This window comes from Contarinia nasturtii, unplaced genomic scaffold, assembly GCF_009176525.2.
Source record: "Contarinia nasturtii isolate CC-2019 unplaced genomic scaffold, AAFC_CNas_1.1 Cnas_scaffold_187, whole genome shotgun sequence".
Taxonomy (NCBI): domain Eukaryota; kingdom Metazoa; phylum Arthropoda; class Insecta; order Diptera; family Cecidomyiidae; genus Contarinia; species Contarinia nasturtii.
The window spans coordinates 1,312,201-1,339,101 of NW_022197544.1; the positions used below are offsets into that span (position 1 = coordinate 1,312,201).

At 32.9% G+C, this 26,901-nt stretch overlaps 1 protein-coding gene across 1 annotated transcript; it reads left to right on the plus strand.

The window, feature by feature from the left end:
- The first annotated feature begins 52 nt into the window (after positions 1-52).
- On the plus strand, positions 53-25,977 carry LOC116352365 (paired mesoderm homeobox protein 2B-like). Its single transcript, XM_031784903.1, has 5 exons — positions 53-1,003; positions 8,172-8,361; positions 8,498-8,504; positions 20,493-20,715; positions 23,726-25,977. Exons 1-5 carry the CDS (start codon positions 667-669, stop codon positions 24,016-24,018), a joined length of 1,050 nt encoding a protein of 349 aa, XP_031640763.1. The 5' UTR covers positions 53-666; the 3' UTR covers positions 24,019-25,977.
- Positions 25,978-26,901: the final 924 nt, after the last annotated feature.

The following is a 26,901-nucleotide window of genomic DNA, read 5'->3' on the forward strand; positions in this document are numbered from 1 at the left end:
ACTCACAAAGAAAACATTAATATTTCCTAACAATTCAATCAAAACAAATTGCATTTACGGAGATCTTTCATTTTGTGAAGCAATTGAAGTGACTTTGGTGACTAAATATATTGACAGAGAATCATAGAAAATGTGTGCAAGAATCTGTGTAACCATTGTGGACTAAAATATTTGTGATTTTTGTGAATCGGGAATAATTTCAAAGAAATTCTCAACGCTTTCCCTACTCAAACCTAAAAAAATAGAATTGATCATTTTGAAATTTGAACAGTGAATTTTCGACTAGTGATTTCGTATTAATGACACACAAAAATTGATTTTAAGCGTCAATTGCTTGAATTGAAAAAATATCAAAGCAAACATTTGTGACACTGATAGAGACAAATATGAAGTGATTTTAATTAAATAGTCGCCTATAATTGATTCAGTCGAAGACATTTTTAACGAATCAAATCTTCAAAAAATTGAACATTTTACAACACCAGAACGGCACACACTTTTGTGGTGCCTCTACTGAGATTTAATTGACCGAGTGAAAGTTCTCGATTTAACAATTGTGTGCGGATTTTTAATCTTTTCTTTAAAAAACATCTTGATCGAACTGAACACATCGACATTTAAAATAAAATCAAGAATTGGATTGTGTTCGTTTAGAAAAGAGTCATCATGGATTATACATATTTAAATCAGGCGGCTGCCTCGTTCGACACAAATTGTTTACAAAATGGCATTGATCCAATGTCGAATATGCCTTGTACGTATGGTGATCTAACGTCTTGTAGCCAAATGTCACAGGCATATCGATACACGGCCGCTGCAGCATCAATGGCACGTAGCTATAATCCAGTTGGTTCGGGAGTTGGACATGGAAGTGCAGTGTCGGCTGCAATGGGCACTTTACATCATCCTGGTCCTGGTTCACAATGTTCGGTGATTGGAGCGCGAAATCATCATCAAGATGTTCATCGGACATCAATGTTTTCGACATCAATGGGCATGCAGTGTAAGTTTTTCACCCAAGAGCACAGTTTTTTACATTTTCAACTTTACCATTTACTTATTTTTTTTACAATTGCATGGCATAGAACACATCAAATGCAAATTCAATTATTATTGTTTTTATATCATCAACGAAAATTGAGTTATTCATATCGAATTAGATCGAACCACCATACCGACGGGTTGTTTAGATTCTTCACTCAAATATGTATGTTAAATGTTGGCTTGCAGTTAGATTCACATTTTATGTTCAATGATTGAAAACATCCAAAGAATAATACGAAAATATTAATATTTTATGAAATAAGTTTTCCATTGACAATGTATTGAGATATTTTCGGCCAAATATTTTGGCTCAGCCAGCTGCTATTACATCGTTCTTTTGCAGCTTCACCACACAAATGGCAGTTGGCTGACCTGAAATATGAAAATAGTTGAAAATGTTTAAATACATTGTGTGGATTTTAATTCTGTTAAATCGTTGATCGTTTTTTTTTTTGTAATTTTCATCATAGTAAAAGAAAATTATTCGTAGTTCAAAGAGATTTTCTTGAAAAGAACATTTTTCCATATTCTATTGGGCTATGATGACGATGAAGGTAATTTAAATTTTTGCTGAAGAGTATAATGTTTTGCAATGAAACGTTGAAAATTCGGTTATAAAAATTAACGATAATTTGAAGTGTTTAAGAATTAGGGTAGTTATGTTTGGTAATGGAGAAAAGAAATGGCGCGTAATTGGTTGTGAGATCATTAGCACAGCGCACAAGATTCGTCATCTTCGCATTTCTTTCGCAGCCAATTTTGAATCAGGAGGAATTAGCACGTGGCATAAAACATATGCATTGAAACAGTCAAAATCTTTGTTCCAATACATCGATAATTGTGCAAAGTGTGCAAGACTATGCATGGTTAACGGTGGTAAATGCCAAAAAAAAGGTTGAAGTTTTTTTCCATTGTGATTATGTGAAACGAAAAATGTTTGAACTGAATCAAATTGTTATTTAAAATGTTAATTGAAGCAAAGTATGTAATATCTTTAAAATTGCATCGATTTTTCAATAATTAAAATGTCAATTATGTTGAATGCATATATTAGATTCAACTTCGATTTTTTTTCTTCATATGATAGATGAAAATGTAGGTTCACTTTTTGCATGGAGTGTACGTGAACATGGTTGTTTTCAAGTTCAAATATATACGCGAAAATAGTTTAAATTCTAATATTCATGAATTGTTTTATATGAAGATGCTTTTGTCCGCGTCATTTTCCTTTCGCCGTGCTCGTTTACTGGAGACTGCTTGTGTTTGTACATGTGAAAGGGACTCTCTTTCTTATAAATGATCTCCTTCTTCGTATATACTCTTTGCTACGAATGGTGTACACAAAATATAAACTACATACGCCAAATAAAACAAAACAACACGCGCGCACTCATATACAGAAAACAAAAAAAGAAGAGAGAGAGAGCATAACTGCAAAATACGTGGAATGCCTAGCGAACCGCGTCATACACACTAGAGATTGTGTAAGAATATTCCCGACAATTTCGGAATATTAATGTTCCATGCTTCATTTTTCCAAGAGTTTTTCATTTCTTTTCTTTTCTCTGGGCTGCTGCTGCTATGTGACACGTACATGCATGTTGTTCTTGCTACAAGCAATTGATGCTGTTGTTGCTGTCTACATTATATTACTTTCAACAATTTAAGCAATATTTTTGTGTTGATACTATTTACCATTTCTTGTTCACATTTCGCCGATGCTGTAGTTTAGACGAATTTACATTCATTTGTGTATCCCCATTTCTCGTAAAAACGGCACCCATTTGATATATGTAAGAAAAATGAAACGAAAAATGGCAACACAATAAAAAACGACGTTGGCCGAAAAATTGAAAGGCGAAACAAGGGATTTTAAGACGTTTGTAAGCAAATGTGCAAATTTGCAAAACAAAATATAAGCAAATGAGAAACACAGAGACGTTACAATATTTTATTGTCTTGCTAAGCTCATCGGAATAGAATGAACGAGAATGCAAAATGTATGGAATCGGATGATAGGGCAAACGTCGAGCTTACTATAGAGTATATATTGATAAAAGTAGCGCGAAATAAAGATAAAAATAAATATGAGAGACATAAAAAGAATTTATTCATATTCAGCCATGGATACGGGGAGGATATGTGTATTTTACGCAATTTAAAATCAAACAGCATATGATTTCGAATGTTGCGTGCTATTGCCTAACTACACGTAAATAGTCACCAGCCATGCTCCCTGAGACACAAACACACACACACATACACACACAAATAAAAATAAAGAAACAATGGCGCAAAATGTAATGGATCTCTAGCCACTTTTGAAAATCTTCAGACATTTTTCTTTGTAACAAATTTACAACAAAAAGTAAGACGAAATGCCGTTGGTGGCATTAAATTTTGCGCATTTGAAAAATGAACAGTCATAAACTAAAGTGAAGTAGTAAAAAGGTCATAAAAATATTATTTTCATTTTACATTTTTACTTTTTTTCTGCTCCATGTTCTTTTTTTTTGTGTTTTTCGCCCATCGTCGACATTGCAAGCAAGTTTTTGTGTCAATTTGTTACTTGATATCGCACATTTTCTCGAGGAGAAAAACACATATCATCACTCAAATATACAATGTTTTGTGAAATGCATTTGAAAACATAAAAAAAATTGTCTTTTGAACAAATAGCGTAAATTACCGACAATTTTCACCAAATATTGCTTTCCCTTAGATGATTGTAAAGCACATCTATTTTAATTTTGATCCTTTTCAATGCTCAAAACGAGCAAATAGCACCTACATACTTGTGTAAATATTTTCAACACGATCCAAAGACGAAATACAGAACATTTCATTTTTCGCAATCAAATTGCATTCTTTTATACATTCATCGATAATAGATAATCTATCTATGGCATTGAGTCAAGTAGTTTGCTTAATTTTCAATTCCAATATCAAATTTTAAATGTAATGGTAAGAGAACTAGTTCAATATTTGACAAAAATGAAAATGAATGCCTTTTTGTGGTTAAAAAAAAACTGCTTAAAACATTCTGTGGAAGAAGATGGAAAAAACCATTGAAATTCTGAGTGCTTTTTGGTTGAACAATGAACTCAATGTGGCAGAGTATAAATTTACATTGAATAAATCGTTTGATACGGAGAGTGTGAAAGAGAGGAAAAAAAACGTTGTTGGAAAACTTCCCACAAAGAAAATTCGTCCATAATAAATCATTTTCCCCAATTGGCAAAATTATTTTACACTTCAAAATGAATTATACTTTTTCTCAGTTTCGAAGCTAATAATTCAAAAAATCTATTCAACAAAGACAACTTTTTCCATTACACATTTATTCATTTTATTTCTTGTAATTTTTTTTTGTTATTCATAATTCATGTAATGACTGATTTTGTTTTCTTCACCATTTTTTAGCAATTTATCGAAACATATTTTTCAATATTCCGCTGAATATAAGGAAATTGTCAACAGATATATTCTTGGAAAATGTAAAAGTGTAGTGAAAGCTGAAAATGTATCGTTTTTTTCATTGAAAGCTACAAATTTGAACGTATAGTGTTGTATAATTTAAGGCGAAATTCAATTCAATTTCCATTGTCTAGGCAATTCACGCCAAAATCTAAATTACGAATATGTACATGGGTGTTTGTGTTTGTGTGAGGTAATTTTGAATTCATTCTTAATGGAGGTTTGCCACAGTGGCTCTTGTTCTCTGTTGTCTCATTTTCATCGACTGCATATCTTCTTGATAATAATAGATCTATGGCAAAAGCAAATTGTCGAACTTCCTCGAGAAAATGGTCACAAAATCCTAAACAATATTTAGTCAGTTGTGTTGAACAGAGCATAATCGTAATAATTTTCTGTCTATGATATACTGATTAATAATTCAAAATGCTGATACAGCGCCCGTTAGTTTTATGCACAATGATTTTCGTATGCGCAACAATAATGCCACACAGTATACAAATGTGTAATGTAATAATCACCCGAATGGCTGTGTATTCGTAGTGTATTCATAGTTACCGATAAACCACTGATGTCTTAAGTAATAATGTTGTGTACGAATCACATTACTCGATGCATGGTGACGGTTTTGCAAATTATGGGGCCTTTTTGGCCGCAACGTAGACCACACATTATTCCATATGCATTATATGAGTAGAATGTGAAAATTCAATTTTGTGTGTGTATTTAGTGCATTGTAAATCTAATTCGCATTGACAACAGCATTTTATTACCTAATTTAGATTTTATCTTGGTTTTTGAACTATATTTTATATTGGTCAATGCTTAATTCGATTAAAATATATTCGTTAAAGTTATTTTTTTGAAACTTCATTCATTCTATTCCAAAGTGTCACCTGTTTTTTTGATTGAGCTTTTGTCAGACCGACAAATTTAATCATCATCGATTGTTCACACAGTTTCTGTTCAAAAAAAAATTCCCGGATAATAAAGACAAGGAACAAAAAAAATGGTTTTTCGATTTTCCCTCCTGTGGATGATGGATCGATAAAATCGAGCCGAAAAACACGAATGTCTTCATCCAGTGTCATTTTGTTTATTTATTTATATTCATGTGCTTGTTGTTCATTCCGTCTCTCATTTTCTATGTATACAAATAAGCGCCTATGCCTGATATAAGCCACCGATTCTTGCTTTGTACATTCACCATTTTTCCATTCCGGTAACTGTTATCGTTATCACAGACAGAATATCGTACAAAATGCGTATTCGCAAGTTTGAAGGCGAACACACAAGCAAATCTGTAAACATCTTGTTTATGTTCATAGTACGGGCAGGTTTCTTTCTTTCATATATAAATTTTTATTTTGTTGCTCCGAAATGCCAAATTGTATGTTCGATATATCGTGCACAACGTACAAAATACATAAATGTGTGTTCAAAATGATGTGCTTACATTAATTTATTTGATTATAAACTTAAGCGAGTAACGGTTATCATATACAATCCATACATAGCATACAAGAATTATAACCAGGATATAAGAAAAAAAAGTTCTGCCAAGACGATTGATTGGTCTCTTACATGATGAATGAACATAGAAATTGGACAGCAAAACATTAAAAAAGAATAAACATTGTTTTCTTTCAAAAAATAAAATAAAATAAAAATAACGTGGACTTATATTAAGACTGCAAACAAAACAAACTTTTATTCCTCAGAGAATTCGGAAATTTCAATCGAAAAAAGAATTCATCTCTTAATAGTATATTTACATGATAATAATTAGCAAAAAAATGAATATGGTAATTTTAGACGGAGCTTTATTCAATTAGTTTGTAAAATGATGCACATTTAAATTATCGATTAGCATATACGGTTAAAATGAATCTTTTCAGGTTGTGCCATAAAATGTGTGTAAAAATCTGCAAAAATTAGTATCAATCTGCAGTCGATGCGCGTATATAAATGCTATATAATGCTTAATTTACGCATACTGAGATATAGCCCAAAAATGACAGTGTCGATTCTCTCTGTGCAAAACAATGCAAACTTCTATGGAACCAATTGCGTGTTTTGATTGTATCGCACCAGCGCACCAAGTCAAGGTTCCAACTCCATGCACACGCATTGCGCTCGCACCATGTGTGTGTCTTCGTTTGTGTATGAGTTCTTTTGTATATACATATTCACCTACACAAAATATCCTCTCTAGATGGAGGGAAGACGAAACAGGAGCGTGAATGATATAAAAGCAAGCCCATCCGGTTGAATTGAGCGCAAAGCAAAACAACAATGACGACGATAAAACTGTCTTAGAAATGGCGTCTCGACATTTTATTTTATTTTATTTCATTTACGTTTATTTATTTTTTCCACTTTTCCCTTCTTCGTTTCTCTTCTTCATGTTCATCTTATTCTGGGCGAAATGGTTGCGCGCAGAAGATCTGTTGCTATCAAGTTTTTGTCTGCATTACATCGCATTTTCCAGTCATATTCGTACTTCATGGTTTTAGCATTTAGAAACGTTGTTGCCGATACCTTAGGGCTTTGGATCAAATATAATTACTTTTCTTTCTTTGGACAAGCCGAAAAGGAGTGCCAAGCTTTTTGCTTGAAATTTTTTTTTCTTTTCTTTGCTCTGTACCTTTTGTGATCTAAATTTTATCTAGTTCCGTACGGTTTTTGTACACATTTGGGATCGAAAACGTAAGAATAAAACAATTGAATGAAATGGTCCAATTCAAATAGATAATCAAATGGCTATGAATATAACGGATTAGATTGATGAACTTTTAATTTTCAAATGGCATCGGAAGCATTTCACGTGAATCTGTAAACGTTATTGGACAACGAAAATGGTCACTTTGGTTTTTGTTTTAATTGAAATCTATTCGGAAAATGGCAAAACGAAAGATACTCTCCGGTTCTTTTATTTGTGGGCATAACAAATACATTGAATTTTAGTCGTTTTATTTATTCATGATGGAACCATGGAAAAAGATGTTTTGTATGCCACTGATTTCTCACTAATTGAATAACGGTCAACTATCTGTCAGAGCTGGAAAAGACACACATGCACGATGATTTAAACTGCATCTACCTGGCCTTTAGATTTAACGCTTTAGATAAATAATGCGATTAATTTCACAAATCGTTTGTCTTTGCCTGTCAAAGAAATTGTACACCGAAAACCGGTTCGTAATTCAATTGACAAATCATTTTTAACTGTGCATTTTGGATTGGATGGAGAACAAGAGATAATCTCAAAATGTTAATTCGATTGAATTTCATTCGTGTTCGATTTTTCCAAGGAAAATGCATAAATTGATAGGCGAATGTAAAACCAATTGTGAATTAACAAAATGTTACCTTCACAACAAGCAATTGCCTCGTCTCCATATGAAATGGGTGGATGGATCCTTTTTTAATTCCATGCATTTTATTTTATTTCGATGTATCGTTTACTTTTATTGACCAAACTAATGGGTTTGATAGCCTCCGTTGCCGAAAATAAATTTGATTCATCGTTATCGTTTAGTTAATGTCAGTTTTAGTTTTGGCTAATACGTTTTTACTTTTTTTTGTTGTTGCTTCTTCCCTCTTCACATGTGAAAGTTGTTTTTCTAACTTGATTTTATATTTTGCAGCCGGTCTTCCTTATAAAGTGTATTCCAGTCACGAATCGGTATTAAGTGAAAAACGGAAACAACGACGCATTCGTACCACATTTACATCGGCCCAATTGAAGGAGCTGGAGCGCGCTTTCCAAGAAACTCACTATCCGGATATTTATACACGTGAAGAAATTGCCATGAAAATTGATTTAACCGAAGCACGGTAATTATTTATTAATTTCATAAAAACTATATACAATAGTTTTTTTTAAAACTATATACAATTTTAAAGGTTTCAATTGAATTTTGAAATATTTACTAATATCAAATACTAATGAAACATTTTATTTTTTTTTCAGCGTTCAGGTATGTTATATACAAGCTTCAAGTAAATTGTTTTTTCTTGTCTCGTAACTCAGGTATGTTATACATAAGAATTGATTTATGCCAAATTTCTACTTGCTAGAACGACATGCAACTAGTTAGATTTAATGGAAGATGAAATAGTGCCGGATTTTTATCACATGAATCTACACAGTTCGCATAGACTGTTTTTCTCGTTGAAACCGCCAGATTTTCACTCTAGTTTCTATGATGCATCATTCCAATGGATTTGTTTTTTTTTTTTTTGGAATACCGGCATAGAATTATTTCTTTTTAACTTTGCATAAATTCTATAAGCGTTCATCGTTCGCTTATCATCCGTAAATAATTGTTGATCGCTTGTACGATACGATTTCACTAACAAATACATGCATTCAAAAACACCATGGAGATTATGATAAAAATGGCACGAATCGAAACGCAAAGAGCTAAGCAGTCAACCGCAAGAAGCACGCAACGCATTCAGAACAGCATATTAAATATTAGATGAAATAAGTAAATAAAACGTGTTTTGCTAGATAACATTCCTTTAAATTCATACCACCAAATGCGGATGCACACTGACACGCGAAAACACACTGCAAATATTTGTACATTATTTTTGCATAAGTTCAATGATAAAATTCAACCACTTCCACTAATATCATTTATCATTCAAACTATTCAAATACATTTTGATTATGATATTATTATTTCTTTAGTATTCATTACAAGCGAAATCTATAGATTTTTTTTTTTGCTAAAAATGTTCTTCAATCGAACGAACTCGGATTCGCTCGATATTTTTTTTAAATTTATTATTTCTAGTTAGAGTTAAAACTACATGACATGAATGTCATCAAATCTCAATGAATGTTTTCTTAACTCATTGATTCAATTGAAAAACAATGAAAGAAAAAGTACGTGGCAAATTAGTCCAATTTATTATTATAAATCAGAAGAACATCAATTTTTAAATGTCATTGAATTATTCAATTTGAATATGAACCATATAATCGTGCCCAAGAGCAACCGATTACATTCCTGTTTTTTTTTTACTGAAAAATTAAGGGATTTTCGACAAACAATATTTGAAATATGGATAAATTGGTTAAAAAAATGCTTGAGATTGTTTTGCCCCATGGTACATTCCAAACTAATTTGTGGCACTTCAAATCATATAATTATCGGATCATTTCCACAAAATCGGTTTAATACTATCTAAATTCTTGTCATCCAATTGAAATTGGTTCCCGTGACAAGCAAATGCATTGTATACACTTGAAGAGGGCGTATTTTATGAGAAACAAAATAAGCCACGTGACCTGAGTGGTGCTTGAATTACATACCATGTCATTATGACAATAGTGTCATAAAGCGTTGGCTTGCTGTAAAAAAATTCGTGCGACCGAAAGTCAATCAAACAGACAAAATGTGCTTCCAGCAGAACAAACAATGATCAATTTGTGTACAACAACATGATGCCAGTTTTAAAGTAATCGACTGATATGGCGAATCAAATTGATATCGTCTGCACTATTTGTCACCTCGTCGTTTATTTTTCTTTAATTCATTGTGTGCGTTTTGTTTTTTGTTCATTCCCGTTCGAACAATCGGCGCCTTTTGAAAGGCGCACGCACCATTTCTGCGCCTTTTAATGAAATGACGAGAAAAAGGATAAACGAGCACATCGTATGATTCGTATATAAACAGCGTGTACGAAAAACAGCATAGTAGGCGCAGATTCGTTACATTTTTGGTATTTTTTGTTCCTCTTTGTGCGGATCTTCGCAGCACAATGGAGATTCAAACGAAGAAGAAGTATGGTCTTAGCATTTTAGCATAAGAAAAATCGAATGAAATACGAGTCATACGATGTGTTGCTTATTCTTTTTCTCGTCATTTCATTAAAAGGCGCAGAAATGATGCGTGCGCCTTTCAAAAGGCGCCAATTGTTCGAACGGGTTGGCCTATGTTCTTGGATGCAATAAATCAATTTTTCACGCCTGTTTTTATCTCTCAATGAATTTGATCGATGTGAAATCAATTTGCAACACCATTTTCATCGTATTTTTTTTTGTACTTTCGAAATTTAGCCAACATAAATGTGAGTACATAAGTCGTACGTTAACCTCAACGCCCAAGAAAACTAATATAACATCGAATTTAATTTGCAAACAAACTTAAACAATTACAAAAACGAATGAACAAAAAAGAATGAATGTTGGTGAGAGCGTTCAAGAAATGTTTACGGTTTCTAATTATTCAAAGTATTTTTGTAAATAAAAGTTGAAAGAGCATGACATTTTCGGGCCCTAATTTAATTCTAAAAATGATACTTTCAAACAAAATGAACTAACCAAGTTTCCGCTTTGATTCATTTATGGCCATTTGATTATTAGCTGGAGATCTAGAAAAGAGGCGAAAAATGTCCAAATGAAAATGAAAATTGTATTTAATGCCATTTGTTTGATTTCTTGCGCTCAGTTTGGCTGGTTGTTTTATTGTTGCTGTTGTTGTTGATGTTATTGTTGTCGTCACCATCATCCGTGTCCAAATATACAGTGCCTTTGAAACGCTATTTATTTAAGTAATTCCGACAATATTTGCCGCTGCGACACTGCCGAGTCGAATGTGTCATTGTTCCTCTATATAATATGTAGGGTGTCATACAGCATCACATTTTGTACATACAGACGCGCGCCTCACTCGAACATTATTTTAACGTCGGCATTTATTTGGATACTCTCTCTCTCTCTCTCTCTCTCTCTCTCTCTCTCTTTCTCTCTGTGTATGTGTGTGGATTATGATTAAGCTGATTGCAAGTGCTACCGTTTAACACATCATAAATTTTTAAATACAATTCAATTGGCATCGTGTGCATTCACTGAGTCTGATTAGAGAGAAAATGCTTTGTTGCCTATCTTTTGCCATTTGTTGTTTTTGTTTTTACGGCATTTTATGTTTATTTATTTTATTTATTTATTCTCTCTTTTTTTGACACCACATATGTGCAAATATCTCTATTAACTATTCTTCTTTCGTTGCATGCTTCGTGCATTCTATGCAAAGTGTTGTACGTTATATTCTTTGGTACGCACAGTCTCAATATCTCACCCTTGTTAGTTCAAAACCGCATCAAACATACACACAACCTACTGAATTCATCACTCTTTTTATATATTCATAACATTGACACAGTATTCAATCGACAATTTTTATTCTTCTCGTTTTCTGCCTGTAATTTCGGTTCCGCTCAATGAAAACGCTACTTAGCTAATAAATTATAAGCTGTCAAAAGGTTGTAAAGCGTTTACACTCAATGCATTCTAAGGCGACAATATCAATAGTGTTTTGTCATCGCTTTATATGCATTGCTGCTTGTTTGCACAAATGCTTTTCTATGCGATGTGGTTGTATTCACGTGCTGATACCTAAACCGGTGCTAAATTTTAGCATTCGATTTAAATGGTACCCAGTTTGGTTGTTGTTGTTCCCTTATGTTGTTGCTGTTGACTATCGCTTATTCTGTCTTCTCGTTTGATTTTTGATGTAGACCAAATGCTGCTAACAAACCCTCTCCCTCTTTTCGATAATATACAACAGGAACAGTAATGATTCTTTAGTGAGCGTAAAACACAACTATAAACCGAATGGTCTCTATTTAATAGACTCCGATACTAGTTGTTACATCGAAAACGCCGACTATGTTGATGATGACTTCATAAAAATATTGCTGTCGCATCGTTTGTATATAGATTTTTTTTCGCCATGTGTTTGTACATTTCACTTCCACAAGATTTAATGTTCGCGCGAATGCACCGATGATTTTCTCATTTGTTCTTAGCACATGGAACTCATTCACACATCCCCATCGATTAGATAAATTGCAACGAACAGAAAAAAAGTAATTCAAAGAAAAATTCATTAATGACACTTTTAGTCGTGGAAGTTTTTTTCTTGTTTTGTTTTGTTTTGTTTTGTTTTTTTCACAAATGCACACGAAAAGTGAAATCATTTGTTAAATAAAATGTTTCGTTCTGTGTTCGGTCATCAGCAAATTGTTGCAACTGTATAACTTTCATCATTCATTTTTTTTTTCATGTCTACAGATTAGAAAGATCATTTTTCAACGGAAAACCAAACCGTATTTTTAATTTATTTTTTAATTTCGCTTTTGAAAGATATTGATTTTTGTCGCGTGAATTCTTTTTTAAACGACGTTGGAAAAAAGGCGGTGATCTCTCGAGCTACAATTTAAATGAATAACGTTGGTACAGCTCATGCCATTATAAATATTTTTTTTCTTCGTTCCTGTCTACAAATGTTTGTGTCAAATGTCACAAGTGGCCAGTGCCATTTCTTGTTACACTTTGGTTGCACAGTCTTAGCGTTGGGGAGGTGTGATGTTGAATGCCAAAACCAAAAACAAAAAACACACACAAAATAAATATGTCAATCTGATTTTGAACTAATGCTTTGTTTTGTTTGTAGCACCCACAATGATGCAAACAAAACCGACTCGAAAAACACCACTGTCACATCAAAATGTGATTCGCAGTTAGAAAAATAAATCGCCCATGACGAATCTCTGGTTATGCACACACCATTACTGTAACATTCATTTGTACATCTTCTTTTACTTTGGCTGATGGTTTTTGTGCAATTCTATTTGGTTTTTACACAATCCAATGCCAACGATTTGAAAAACCAGTGAATGCCAAAGGAGTCACCGAATGCGGTGACACTGTGTCTTTGGAAGTTGATCCAACAATATATTGCCGTACACAGTTCAAGCAAATTTTCTCTAAATCACAAAATTTTTACGTTTCTCGTATTATTTTGGTGTGATGACAAAAGTCGTGTATTAACAATAGAAGTGTATCAATTTAAGAAGCGACCATCCAAACACAGTCCAATGTGCGGACGCTGAAAGGGGAACTGTATGAAGAATGAAGTGTCTCGCTTTTTGTTCACTATATTCAGCAACTTCAAACAGGCAAGAGCATCCAAAAAGAGAAAAAAAGGCATAAAAATGGCTAATGGACAAAATAAATATCGCCGTTTTGTTTTGGTATGACAGTATCTGTGGCTGTGCCCATGTGTCGAATGAATGTATGTGTGCATCGTCGTCACAGCAATATGAGTACTTAATCCAGTTCGTTGGATTCACCATTCGGCTGCTGCCATTAAATCTAACACTCTTGTTTGCAATGGACCTCAATTCGTGCTCTCCTTCTCTTCTCTCTCTCTCACACACACACTTTCTCTTCTTAATCATGTATTCAATGGATAGACTGGATTGGTTTTATGCTTGAAAGCACCATGCTAAAGACACAAAATGAAACCCCTGAAATTGTTTGATGATTTTTGCGATTTTCGAATTGAAAGTCATCAATGTACGAACTTAACGAAAAACTGTATGGCGAGACACATATCTAAAAAAAATGATTCTTTTCATTATCAATGCAAAGATCTAGATGTATATTCACACTTTTATCAAAATGTTCCATGGTAAATAAATCGAGAAAAAAAAAGAGATTGGTAATGGTGGTTCGTCTCCAAAATGAATGTTCTTCTGTAGCTCCAACGGTGTGGATCTATATTACAAACATGCCCCATTATGGCACACACGACACCATTTTCTCTGTGTGTTTGTCTCACATGCACGCCTACAATTATCGCTTATCTAAACAGTTCACTTGGATGGAGGCTTTTTTTATCCACATCGCCTTATAAGCGATAGAAGCAGCATTTTCCAAATTGTCTATACAACAGAACAGAGTCGTATACCAAACCGAAAATATCCACCAAAAATGTTTGATGTAATTTTCATTCATGATGAAAAACTAATTACTAAAGTGCTCGTTTCTAACTTTTTGTTCTTTGCCTTTATGGGCACAGGACATGCTTTTTTCCATATGCAAATAATCCATTTTAAACATTTATCGTTTGTATCTACGTGCGAATATAAAACACTAACGAACGTATGCATGTATGTTAGCATCTGAGTTGAATAATAGAGTGTAAAGTGCAGTTTTTTTTTCGCATCATGCAAAAGATTATTATTATCATTATTGATGAGCTGGGAAAATAAGTGTACAAACACCACATGACATCAAATTAAAATCCATAACATTATCGTATAATTTTCGATACATTTTTGGTAATTATTATTTTGAATTATTAGCATTTCTTATCATTGAAAGTCTTAGTTCCTTTTTTTTCATTCTTAATATGCAAACATTTTCGCATCACAACATTAACATTTTGTAAATATCTTAATCTAATGCTCAATTGAATAATTTCGCGTTGAATATGATACAAAGTTCGAATTTGACATCACTTTATATGATTTTCAGTTTATTTAGTCATATTTTTTGGGATAAATGACATTTTATTGCTTTTAAATAACAAAGATTTGATTAGAATTTCAATTGTTATAGGAACTAAATTGAATAGAAATTTTGCATATCAATACTTCTCCTTATCCTGGTTTAAAAAAAACTACATGAAAAAACCTGTTATTATTTCAAGGCTATTAAATTTTTTTAGCGGCATTAAAAAGAGAAAAAGACGCAGTACTTTCTTTTTCTTCATTTACCTAGTAACCCAAAGGCAACTACCATCAAAAAAGTCAATCCAAGTGATACTAAAAAAATGAGATAGAATGAAAAAATGTGGACAAAACATCGGTTTCGACACCGGCCAAGTGATTTATCGATCAAGTATGTTACATCATTTATTTGAAGAGCTAAAAATTATAAATGACGAGATCGCGTAACACCAATAAAATGTGGAATACTTTAGTCGGTTGGGTAGCTTGTGCAGTACAAGTTGTGCACATTTTTTAACCATGGCACACACACACAACACTGAAAACATAGATTCACCCTCCATGGTACTTCAATTAACTTTGAAAAATTATTCTCTGTTGATTTTTCCTAGTTTTGGCGTAACATTTGCGCCACCAAAAATCTCCGACATAATATACAAAATCGACTGATTCATTTCATATTACTAAAATTTTACCATCTCTGTCTATCTCGTACTCTACGTCGTATTTCTATCCATTAGCACGCATTGATTGTATCCTTATTCCGTTCTATTGTTCGTGATTAATCGTGTAAATTGAATTAAATTGTTAAACAAGTAGTATATTATTAACTAACACACAAACCTCATATGGTGTTCATATGGTTTCACATTTTCGTACAACGTTGTTGTTGAATGTACTTTTATATTTTATGCGTACATTAAACTGCGCATAGAGATGATGCTATGCTATCACATCCATTTGGTTTGTATACAACCAGCCAATAGGCAGACCAATCTTTGTTGTTGATACTTTTTTGTTTGCTGTTTTGTAGCATTATAACTGCGTTGCACTTCACAATGCCAAGTATATAAAACCTTCCAATTTTCGTCGCCACAGGATATATATTCTTTTGTTTTCAGTGAAGTGCTCGATTTCAATTTCATTGATTTCTGTTGATGTTTCAATCGGCATTGAAAAATGACAATTCTGCTTAAAAAGTCATGAATGTGTGCGCACTACTCGAACTTCGAATGGAAATTAAATTTATTATCGAATAATTTGATTAAATAAACATTAAAAATGATGGGTCATAGAACCAAACAACTGGAAACACTTTAATACAATGGGCGCTTCAGTGGGCTGCTAAGATAATGCATTTCTTGACTGGCTTCATACACACATGTTCATCATTTGCTCATGTATTTGCACAGTATGTTCCATCATTTATTCAACATTTAATTACCTGTGTGATACTTTAAAGTGACCATGCCTTTGACAGGCTACAAATTTAAGATATTCTGGACATGCTGAATTAATTTTACTTTAGATATTATTTGTAAGCCTATGTTCGAAGCCATTTTCAAGTTGAATATTCAAAATTTTACCATCATATGCATTTCGTCGAATATCTTAAACCGACTTAGAGTCCGAATCTTAACCATATTCAGTGCAAGTTTATCCCATGGGTATGCTTGGAAGTGACTTCAACGAAATTTATTAGAAAATAAAAGTCGATCAAGTCTACATTCCGATACGAATGCTGTGTTCGTGTTATCCATCCATTATTTGGTCCGAAATTTATTTACCAATGCTAGCAGAATTGGTCTTTGGCCTCGATGATAACAATCATCAACGTTCATTACCTTTACACTTATTGTGCACGTGTGCTGTGATTTCGTACGGTTATTCATTATGTTTGCCGATTCAAACCGAGAATCGTTAAATCTTTTTCGGTTTCTCTGATTTTTGGCCAATACGTGATTAAAAGCTGAAATAGAAAACCAAAAGTATACCGTTAAATTAAGCTTTGCGCCCGCTACATAAAATTCCATGCACAGCACATACATACATACATAAATAAATACAAAGCAAATTATAAGAAAACGAACATGACTCGGTCCAAATGAAATAAAATCAGTTAATTCATTCATTTGACTTAGTCTCTATATAGAATTAGATTTGTCGGTGTGTACATTGGGCCACTGAATTGTTAGAACATTGCACAAATTTAAGTGCACAACTGCACAAGCTGCATTTCAATCCAAAAATTTCAACCAAACTGAAATTCAATTGGTTTTTATCAGTTTTTGCAACTCTTCTTCTCGCTCTTCGCCAACAAATTGGGGCTCTCATTGAGAAATGAGAACTTTTCAATTTGGTAAATTCTTTATTTATATAAAGCAAAGCAACTCTTGATTAAAATATCAGTAAATCAAATTGAAAATGTCGAAAGTCGAAACGAAAACAAATGCCATTGTTACAAACTAAAATCAATTGTACGGTAGTTTTACTGTTTTCAACATTCGGATGTCGACTCGAAGTAACAGAAAAGAAACACAACAGCAAATGATCATGTGATTAACAGATTTTTGGTCAAAATAGACCGAGAAAAAAAAACTGAAATTTACAATTGCAGCACCGACTGGTTTTTCATGGAATAAAAACATTAAAAGATTCGGATCGGTATTTTTTTTGTGTTTGCCGCACGCAAGAAATCGTTTTGAATTTAAATTGCCGAGATGAGCAAATTTGGAAAATTTTTATTCCGTTGGAGTATCTGTGGTGGAATTTGGAATATCAAGAGCAAGTCTTATTTATTTACCAATGGTCTGTGTGCAGTTTTACAAGCTCATTTGCTCATAGCATTATTCTGAGTGGGTTTCGTTTCGTTCCTCTTTTTTTTTGTCTCTATTGTTTGGCTGGTGATTTGCTTCATTATTGCTTACGAGTATTTACTTCGATTTCCCAACAAGCTAATCAACCCTTTTTACGGTCAATGGAATTCATATTTTTGTTTGCACAACTCACACTCTCCGATGTCATGCACGTGCGTGTACGCGCTTTTATTCGGCCAGCCAATCGTTTTTGCGAACAAAAAACGAGTGTGGCAATAAGAAAACTCTTTGACAGTGAAAAATGTCCATTTTTCATAACCATTTGCACTGAGCTAAGCAATTCCGGCTGATACGCAAACAATTTTTTTTTTCGTTGTATGATTGATTAAATTCTGTTTGGAATTATCGTCGACGCTTTCCATACAATTTTATAACTTTTGGCCACATTCTTCGTGTATATATTTATATTCATATCTCGGAAATAAATTTGTAAATGAAGCGCCTGAATTGAAGTAGCATTGTTGATGATGCGATGAGGGGGAGAGAAAGAGAGTAACAGGAGAGACAAATTTGAATGAAAGAAAAGTTTTGGAAAACCTTCAATGTTAAATGGTTCGATATTGAATTCATGATAAGCTTAAACAAGACATTTTATTTTGCATATTATTAATCATCGAACCACTGACAATGACTGTGTTTTCACAGTAAATTTTGCACCAATAACGAATGAACCATTTCGATGGAAAGAAAAATTTATTATCATTTTTTTTTTAAATTCGTGTAAATAAATTAAAAATTTAAAATGACCTAGTGATGACCGATTTTATTTGATAAATTTTGTCACACACACAAACGCACTGTCGAATGCAAGAAATTGTCCCAGTGCTCATATCACCGCGAATGGTCTTTTATAAGGGAAAACTAGTTGAGACTACGAAATACGTCATCAATCGAAGTTTCAATTCAGAATCGTGCAATGAAAAAGTGGTTGACAATGGTTTGTCAATTTAAATATTATTTGAAGATGATTGGTACAAGCAGAAAATTAAAGCATGTGCGCTCCTCGTTTCACATTAAGATGTCTACATGGATCGGAGAAAAGCGAATGAAGAAGAGCGAAAGAGAGAAATACAAATAAAAACACAATGCTTGAAGTAATTCGAATAACAAACAAAACTGTAAAGCCAAGGCACTGTCGGAGAGCGAAAAGAAAATCACAATGGTGGAAAGTGCCAAAGCTAAAAAAGACATGAAAAATAAATAAATAAACATCTCCGCAGGGGTGTATTTATCTTGTAAATGAACGAATCCCTCTTTGGTTCCATGTACAGGTTGCTTAATTTTCTCGTATTGTGACGGCTCTATATTTCTCCCTTGTTCGCCCTTTGTATATTCTTTTCGCTTGTTTGTCAATGATCAATGCCACTGCGATTCAAATAACTATCGCATTTGACTGGTGAGCTCTCATATTGACAATTGTTTTGGTGCACGCAATTTCAAACGCACACAATTCTCTCGTTGATTACATGCGCCCTGGAATTCTCCCACACCTTTCGGAAATCCACTTAAAAATTGAAAACCGGTTTTGTTGTACACACAATATTACCGCATTAGATCGATAAAACGATATCAATCTTTTTACACCACTCAAAAGTGTTATTCAATCGTCTCTATTTTCCGAACCATTATTAATACTAAATAGCAATTTTTTCTTCAAATATTCAATTAGCTTTACATTAAAAAAAGGACACCACAGCTCACAGTTCAATCGGTGCCATAAGTGTGTGAATAATGTTTACAAAACATATACGCACACGAGTATCGCAACCATAAAGTGTGTCGACTGCGCACATTGAAAAATACCTATAAAAATAAATCATCTGGAGATGATTCAAGTTAAAATCATTCAACAGTCAAAAATCGGAAAATTCATTTGGATAATTGAGCTCAGCTGTTGCACATTTCGTTTTTTTTTTCATTCTAAAGAAGCAAAAAAAAGGTCATATTTTGAATTATAGCTCAGTTGTTGTTTCATCTTGCTTGAATGCGAAGCGTGTTTAAATTTAGATTGGTTCCTCTTATAGTGTGGCCATTCGCGATTTGGAATTGCAAACTGCCATATTTCGAAATGATTCTTATATTGACTGAGAAATACTTAAAAATAGCATCCAATGTCGTTGTTAAAAAAAATTGCTGTGTATACGTGAAAAAGAGCCACTTTGATATTATAGTATATGCCATAATGTTTTTGTGCGACTTTGGACAAAAATGTGTAATCGGCAGAGTCAAAGAAAAAATCCGCACCGCTTACAACCGAGAAAAATTGAATTGAAAATATATCTGTTTAAAATAGAAAGAACGAAGAGCAGTACGCAAAGTCTCCCCCGCATTATTACGAATAGTTTTATTTTTGGATTGTGTGAAAATGAATCGCGTCGTCTAAGTGATTTTGCGGCATTCAAAGCGAATCGAACGAAATAAAATAAGCCGCAGCGTGATTTAGACAGACAGAAAGAAATTCGATAAACATAAACTCGACACTGATACATGTTATTTTTTTTTATTTCTTCATAAACACAATGCAAAATAACAACATGACAATGCAAATAAACGACTTATGTTAGCCAATTCATTGAAGCATACACGATTTGAAAAACGACACACAAAATCTTGTTATTTTTATGATCGAAAATATTTGTACCATACTAATTAATAATGTACATTTTTTATGACAATTTTTGTGGCGCGAATTGAATTTGTACGGCGCCGCTTGAACCGTTGCTTCATCAATTTTATTAAAAATTGATTATTTTCTTTTTTTTCATTTGTTATTTATAGGTGTGGTTCCAAAATCGTCGGGCGAAATTTCGCAAACAGGAACGTTTGGCACAGCAAAAGGTATCGAACTCATCTGATTCACCAATCAAATCCGAAGGTAAATCCGTTGGAAATACAACACCAAAGGATATTAAGCCCGGTTCACCGAATTCCACTGTTTCGACAACGCCGAATTCAAGTGCTTCATCTCATCATTCGAACGGTGACATCAAACCCTTAAATGGTTAGTATATCTCAAAAGATGCAGCATCGATAATAAATTATTATTCCGTGTCGCTTCGACTTGAAACTTTTTTTAATCTGTAGCATTCGGAACATTGCGCAATTTGCATAGAAGAATCCAAAACATCATCTGGGTCGGGGTAGACTCTTAAAATGACAAATTAACTCTCTCCATTTTGTAGCGCACAGGTTTCGCCGTATTTTTAATTTGAACGGACCTACATTTTTTTTTTGAGAAAAACAAGAACAACCCGAAGTGTGCGTGTTTGTGTGTGTCAGAGAGAGAGAAATTGTGTGTAGTAATTTTCCTTAATTTGAATTTATATTTTGAATCCAAGTTATTTCCATACAGTAATTTTCCGCCCAAACATATGCACCACACATGGAAACATAAATTTATGGACATTCGTATGATCAGAAAAATGATTGAGTGTCTTACTCTCATTTCTCTCTCACACTCTCGATTGTTATTTGAATTCATTTCGCACCGCTCTCTCTCTCTCTATCTCTCTCTCTCGCTCTCTCTGTGTGTGTGTGTGTCTTTCTCATACTCTCTCAGTTCTCTGTTGGTTTTGTTACATCAGGTTGTGAAATGAAAGCAAAGTGTGTAAAAAGTCTGAGCGTAAATTGAACGAATAACCAAATATAAATAACATTGAATGCAGCATTTGATTCCAACAAGATTTCAATATACCAAGAATCCAGCGCACACACAAAAAAAGATTGTTCATAAGGTCAATCTTTGCATATGTTGAGCAAACAAATCTAGATACAAAAACAATTGATAAGCAATTTTTTCCTAGATTTTTTCTCTCCGATTTTTCCTCTCATTTTTATGAAAAAGTCTCTTCGTTATTTTTTATAACGGAATTTCGTTCACTGTTTTGCAATTCAATTTTTTCCCTCGCGTTGAAATGCCAAAATGAATAAAATTGAACGTGTTTCCATTAGAAAAATTCGTGGAGCTTATTTTGCTTCGTACATTTTTTTCTGTTTCATATTGTTTTTTTTTTTTCCTTCACTGGTAGTTGGATGTTGGCGTGGAGCCGAAGCCACAAACGGGATGAAAAAGATGCAAGACAAATAACATAGAATACAAAAATAAAATAAAAAAGAGGTTACACTTTTAAATGCATTGTGCTGCATTCGTATACACAATCATTCGCTACAAAAATGGTTGAAGTCTCGAAAATATTCCAACAAAAAATTGAAATTGCACAGCAAATGATATCTCATTCATTGAGGATAGAAACCATTTTCATTGGATTTGTGTTGTTGTTGTTGTTAGACTCTCCTACTTTTTTCTTTTACCATTTTTTTCGGTATTCTTTTGGTCGGTCGTTTGCTTAGCATATCGTATCGCTTTGTTGGCGAGAGAGAAAGAAAATCTTCTTCAATTTAAATTGATATTAAAGTGAAAATGGTGACAATGTGCGCCACACCAATTTTGACATTAATTCAAATAAATGAATAGCAAAAAGCCAATTTTCCAAATTAAGTGCAATAAGAAATGTTTTGCAAAGTATTGAAAATCTTTTTGGGCGCCGCATTTCATTGCTCTAAGTGAACGGTGTGTGTGTGTATTTGCTGCAAATCATCGTATATTCGAATGACGGTAGTTTTGAACTTTATTCCTTCATTCGTCTCCCCCTCCCCCCAACTCTCTTGCGTTCTCTCCGTATTATAAATGTTTATAGACGCTATCCAACCGAATCAAAACAGCAAACAGTTTAACGAACAGCATGCGCGAAGCGAATACATTGTGACTGAAAATTCAAGGATTTTGTATGCTCAAAATACACGTTGAACAATTTTTGATGTGGAAAATACGTAGATTATTAAACGATGGCAGAATAAAATGGTGTGGTTCTCCTCCTCCACCTCGTTTCAAAACGAAAAAAAAAATTCAAATATCGACTCACAAAATGGTCTTATACGAGCATAATATGAATCACACAATGCTCTCGATAAATATTGTTGAGGCAAAATAATAAAAAAAATCATAAGTTTAAGCGAACAAATCATAAATAATATGCCGTTTGGTTTTCTTATTGTTTTCATATAAGACGAACGGTCATTCAGTGCTGCATCATAAAATCGTATTAAGATGTCGGTAAATATAACATACGACAATGGACAACATCGAAACGAATAATATAAAAATGATAGAAGATCGCTGCGCGAACAATGGAGCAATGCATAAACGAGGAGGAGTGCCTTGTTTGAAGCAAAAAAGAGCATCTTTGCAATGGCCTGCCAAGTATTTTAACACAAACACACACACACAGCCAGTCGATTTGCTCTCATGTTCCCGTTCATCGATATTTATTTTCACGATAAGTGGATATGATTACATATTATTCTATGATTCAACAAAAGCACTTTTCTATTGCTCTTTTTTGCTATTCATATGATTTAGGAACACATCTTGGATTTTAGTTGGCAACAAAGTTATATGTTGTTGTTTTTCTTTTATTTTCTCGATTCACTCCCTTTCTTCATCATCATATGTATAGAAAATCAATAAACATCTACGAATACAATTCGTACAACTTCTAGTTCATTATATTGTCGAACGACTTGAAGGATGGACATTCGAGTAACCAATCTGCCATAAAACACATTTCCAGCGAGTGGCAAATTTGATTTTTCATCTTTCATAAATCACATACATTCATAAACTCCATATGCGAAATGCTAAAACAATTTACGAAAACGATTTGTCACTATCCTTTGGTCGAAGAACAGAAAGAACAACAAAAAAAAACTATTCATAGTCACTTGCTCATAATTCTGTCATTTTTTACTGTCGTTTTTTTTCTGGACTTTTTGTTTTTACCACTGAATGGGAAAAAAGTTTCGATTCCGACATATTGAAAGTGAAATAAATCATTTTTCTTTTGTTATTTGTTTCGTTTTGAAGCAAAAGAATCACTTGTCGAACTGGTTTATTCTTCTTTTTTTTTAATCTGATTTGTTTCTTTTTCGTTTTGTTCTCTTTCGCTTAAAAGGAAAATTATCCGACGATTTGAATGTGAATAACAATAAATGGGCTGGCGGATCGAATACGTTATTGCAAAATAACAGCAACAACAGTCATCATCAATTACTCAATAACAATAATAGCAAACAGAGCAGTTTGGGTACCGGCCTATCAAATCATCAACACCATCACCATGCACTTTCAGCGGCCGCACTATCATCACCGTTCTCATCGTTACTGAGTGCCGGCAGTTCGGCTGGTTACCTGCTTGATCCATTGGGCGGTTTCAATAAACCAACCACAGCGAATCACTTATTTTAAAAAGAATTGTAAACGATTTTTAAATTTTAGTGAATATAATATTAATATTTATAATTAAAAAAATTAACATACACATTTTCTATACATAAATATCGACATTTTACGAACACAACAAACATTAACATTTTCTCCAAAAACTGAAATAAAATGTGTCTATAAAATTAATTAATTTCGATCGATAAGTAAAAATTATAAATATCATAGAATCCAAAATTTAAATGGCGCGCTCAATGTGAATTTGTCACAAAATTATAGCATCTGCATATATTTCTATCCGTATAGTGAAAACAAAACAAAAATCTCTCCTTGAATGTCATTTTCTATTTGTAAATACAGTGTGCAACAGACAAAACAAATGTGGCCAATATTGAATCCAAAAAAAAGGAACAAAACCGGGTTTTTATTTACTGTTCGATTGATAACGTGAGAAAATATTTATCTTTTATTTATTTTTGGAAAGAATGTTTGAAAATTTAACTCCTACATTCCATTTGAGAACACCATTTGTGTTAAAAGACACCATTTGGATGAACAACCGAATAGATATAGATTTTCATGTTAGAATGTTAATGGAACAGTTTTGCAAAATAAAAACCTTGTGATTTATTTAAAGAAATGATTACTTTTGAGTTCATAGTTTTAAATTATTCTAGGGGCATTCGTATCAGAAGATAAATATAGATTGACAAAGTAAAAACTGATGATTATTTTTCTTTTTTCATCTCAGAAAATGACCCATCACCTGAGAGCATTTGAAATTTATAAACGTGTCAGTTTTATCATTTTTGTTCTAGTAAAAACTCACGGAATCTATTAGATATTTTGTGATGATCAAACATTTTTCTGGAATTATCAAAAACGTAATAATTACGCTATAAGTTGTAAATAAAAATGCTTGTCTATCCCAAAGAAAATACGAAATAAACATAATTGTAAGTTCAGGAGAGAATAGAAGAAAGAAAGAAAAGAAAAACAGTAAAAAAAATGCGATAAAATTGGTCGTCCTTGGTGTAAACGATGAAAATAAAAATCAAATGATTAGTCATGCTTCACTTCAAATGTTTCGTCGATGGAAATGGTTCGTATAAACGGCTATCGACCGCATATATTCGCATGACAGTGTGACTGTTTGCGTTCGTGAATTGGGTCATTTTTACATACTCGTGACTGAGAGCAACTCATCTCATTACTAAAAGATTTGAGTTCCATCAGTTCATTTGTCGATCACGTCAATTTGAGCATCTTCTTAAACGCGTAAAGTTCGAGAGAAAAAAAGGAGACAGATATGAACATTAAAGAGAGACAAAAAAAACACTAGAGTATACGTCCAATCCACAAATATGAGTCCTACTGTATCGATAACACCAGCAGATTTTTTTGTGTGTCACATTTTTGCTGGGGTTTGAACACAATTTCACAATCTACCTAAAAATTGTATACGAAAAATAATATGAGGCGCCCAAATCGTGAAAATTTTTCTTTTTTTGCTCAATGTGTAATTGATTTCATTAAGCTATTTTTCGCTATGAAAAAAAAAACGATGTCTAAATTTGAGAATTGAGTTGATTGTTGGCATTTTGCATTGGTTCCAACATTTTTCCTTTTCCAACAGATGGTAACTTCACATCAAACAAAATATCTTGATATCATTCTGAATATAGACAACAATTGGATGGCATTATTTTTTCTAAAATCGATTTTGTACATAGATGACTTGAAATCAAATTCGACTAAAAAGAAACTTTTTTGTTTATGACTCACGTTATAATGGTGTTACAGAAACAAAAAAAACACACACACAAATACAATATATACACAATTCAAATCTGATTCAAACAAGTTAGCCATATTAATATTATATGAATAGATTGATTTCTAAGATATTTAGCGTAAGCCACAATAAAAACCCAAAAACCCATTGAGCTAATGTTTAATTCAAATGAATGAAGAAAAAAAACCAACAAATTTGAACATGAAAACAAATCGAAATGTTTAATCAAGTAAATGTAAACTTAAATAATGTAATAAGAATAAAATGGCAAAAATTTCCAAAAAGAAATACAAATACATAATTTTAATTGAAACATTTCGGCTTTAATTGTTTGTAATATGGTAATAATTTATTTGGATAGAACATCATTTTTGAGTTAAGGTAACACACATTTCAGTAACACAATAGCAAACTATCAAATTCGTTCAGATCCGAATGCAGACAGTTGAACAACTCAATTTCTTTTAAACATATCTAGTTTTATGACAGCGAAACCAAATTAATTATGTGTGTCTATCCGTACGTCATTTTTGTCACAACATGCAATTATACATAATGATTTGCCATCTTTTAATTTTATGAATATTATTCAACGATTCCGCATGCAATTCTCTTAATGTTTACAATGAAACAATCTACATCGATGATTGCCGCATTTTGTTTTTTCGTTTGAAAATCTCAACATTTTCATACATTTTGCCAATTTAAATATGAACAAAATATGAAATAATGATCACAAAATGTCTTGGAAGTATCTAACGATCGAATTGAATCATTTGATGCAAATGGAGTTAAGCTTAAAAATACCCAATATATTGGCGAAAAATATCGCACATGGATACGGAATCACTTTTGCCGGTTTCTTTTTGACGTTGAATATTCACGACGTGATCCACTTAAAAATATGGCCTGCAAAACTAATGATCCACATCAATGTAGCCAATGTATGATGTATTCTCCATTCTAATTGTATTCCAAAAAAAATATCTACTTAGGATGACTGTGTCGACTGATTATAGCGTCTGGCGCATTCAAATTCCGAAACATTCCACGAAGCAGCGCAAAAGAATGAAAAAGAAAAAAAACATTTGTAAAAAATAGTTTTCACATCA

Excerpts from the sequence above, each read along its gene's own strand:
- LOC116352365 (XM_031784903.1), top strand. The coding sequence starts at position 667 with ATGGATTATACATATTTAAATCAGGCGGCTGCCTCGTTCGACACAAAT. Across the intron at positions 1,004-8,171 it reads GACATCAATGGGCATGCAGT|CCGGTCTTCCTTATAAAGTG; the intron begins GTAAGTTTTTCA and ends TATATTTTGCAG. Across the intron at positions 20,716-23,725 it reads TGACATCAAACCCTTAAATG|GAAAATTATCCGACGATTTG; the intron begins GTTAGTATATCT and ends TTCGCTTAAAAG.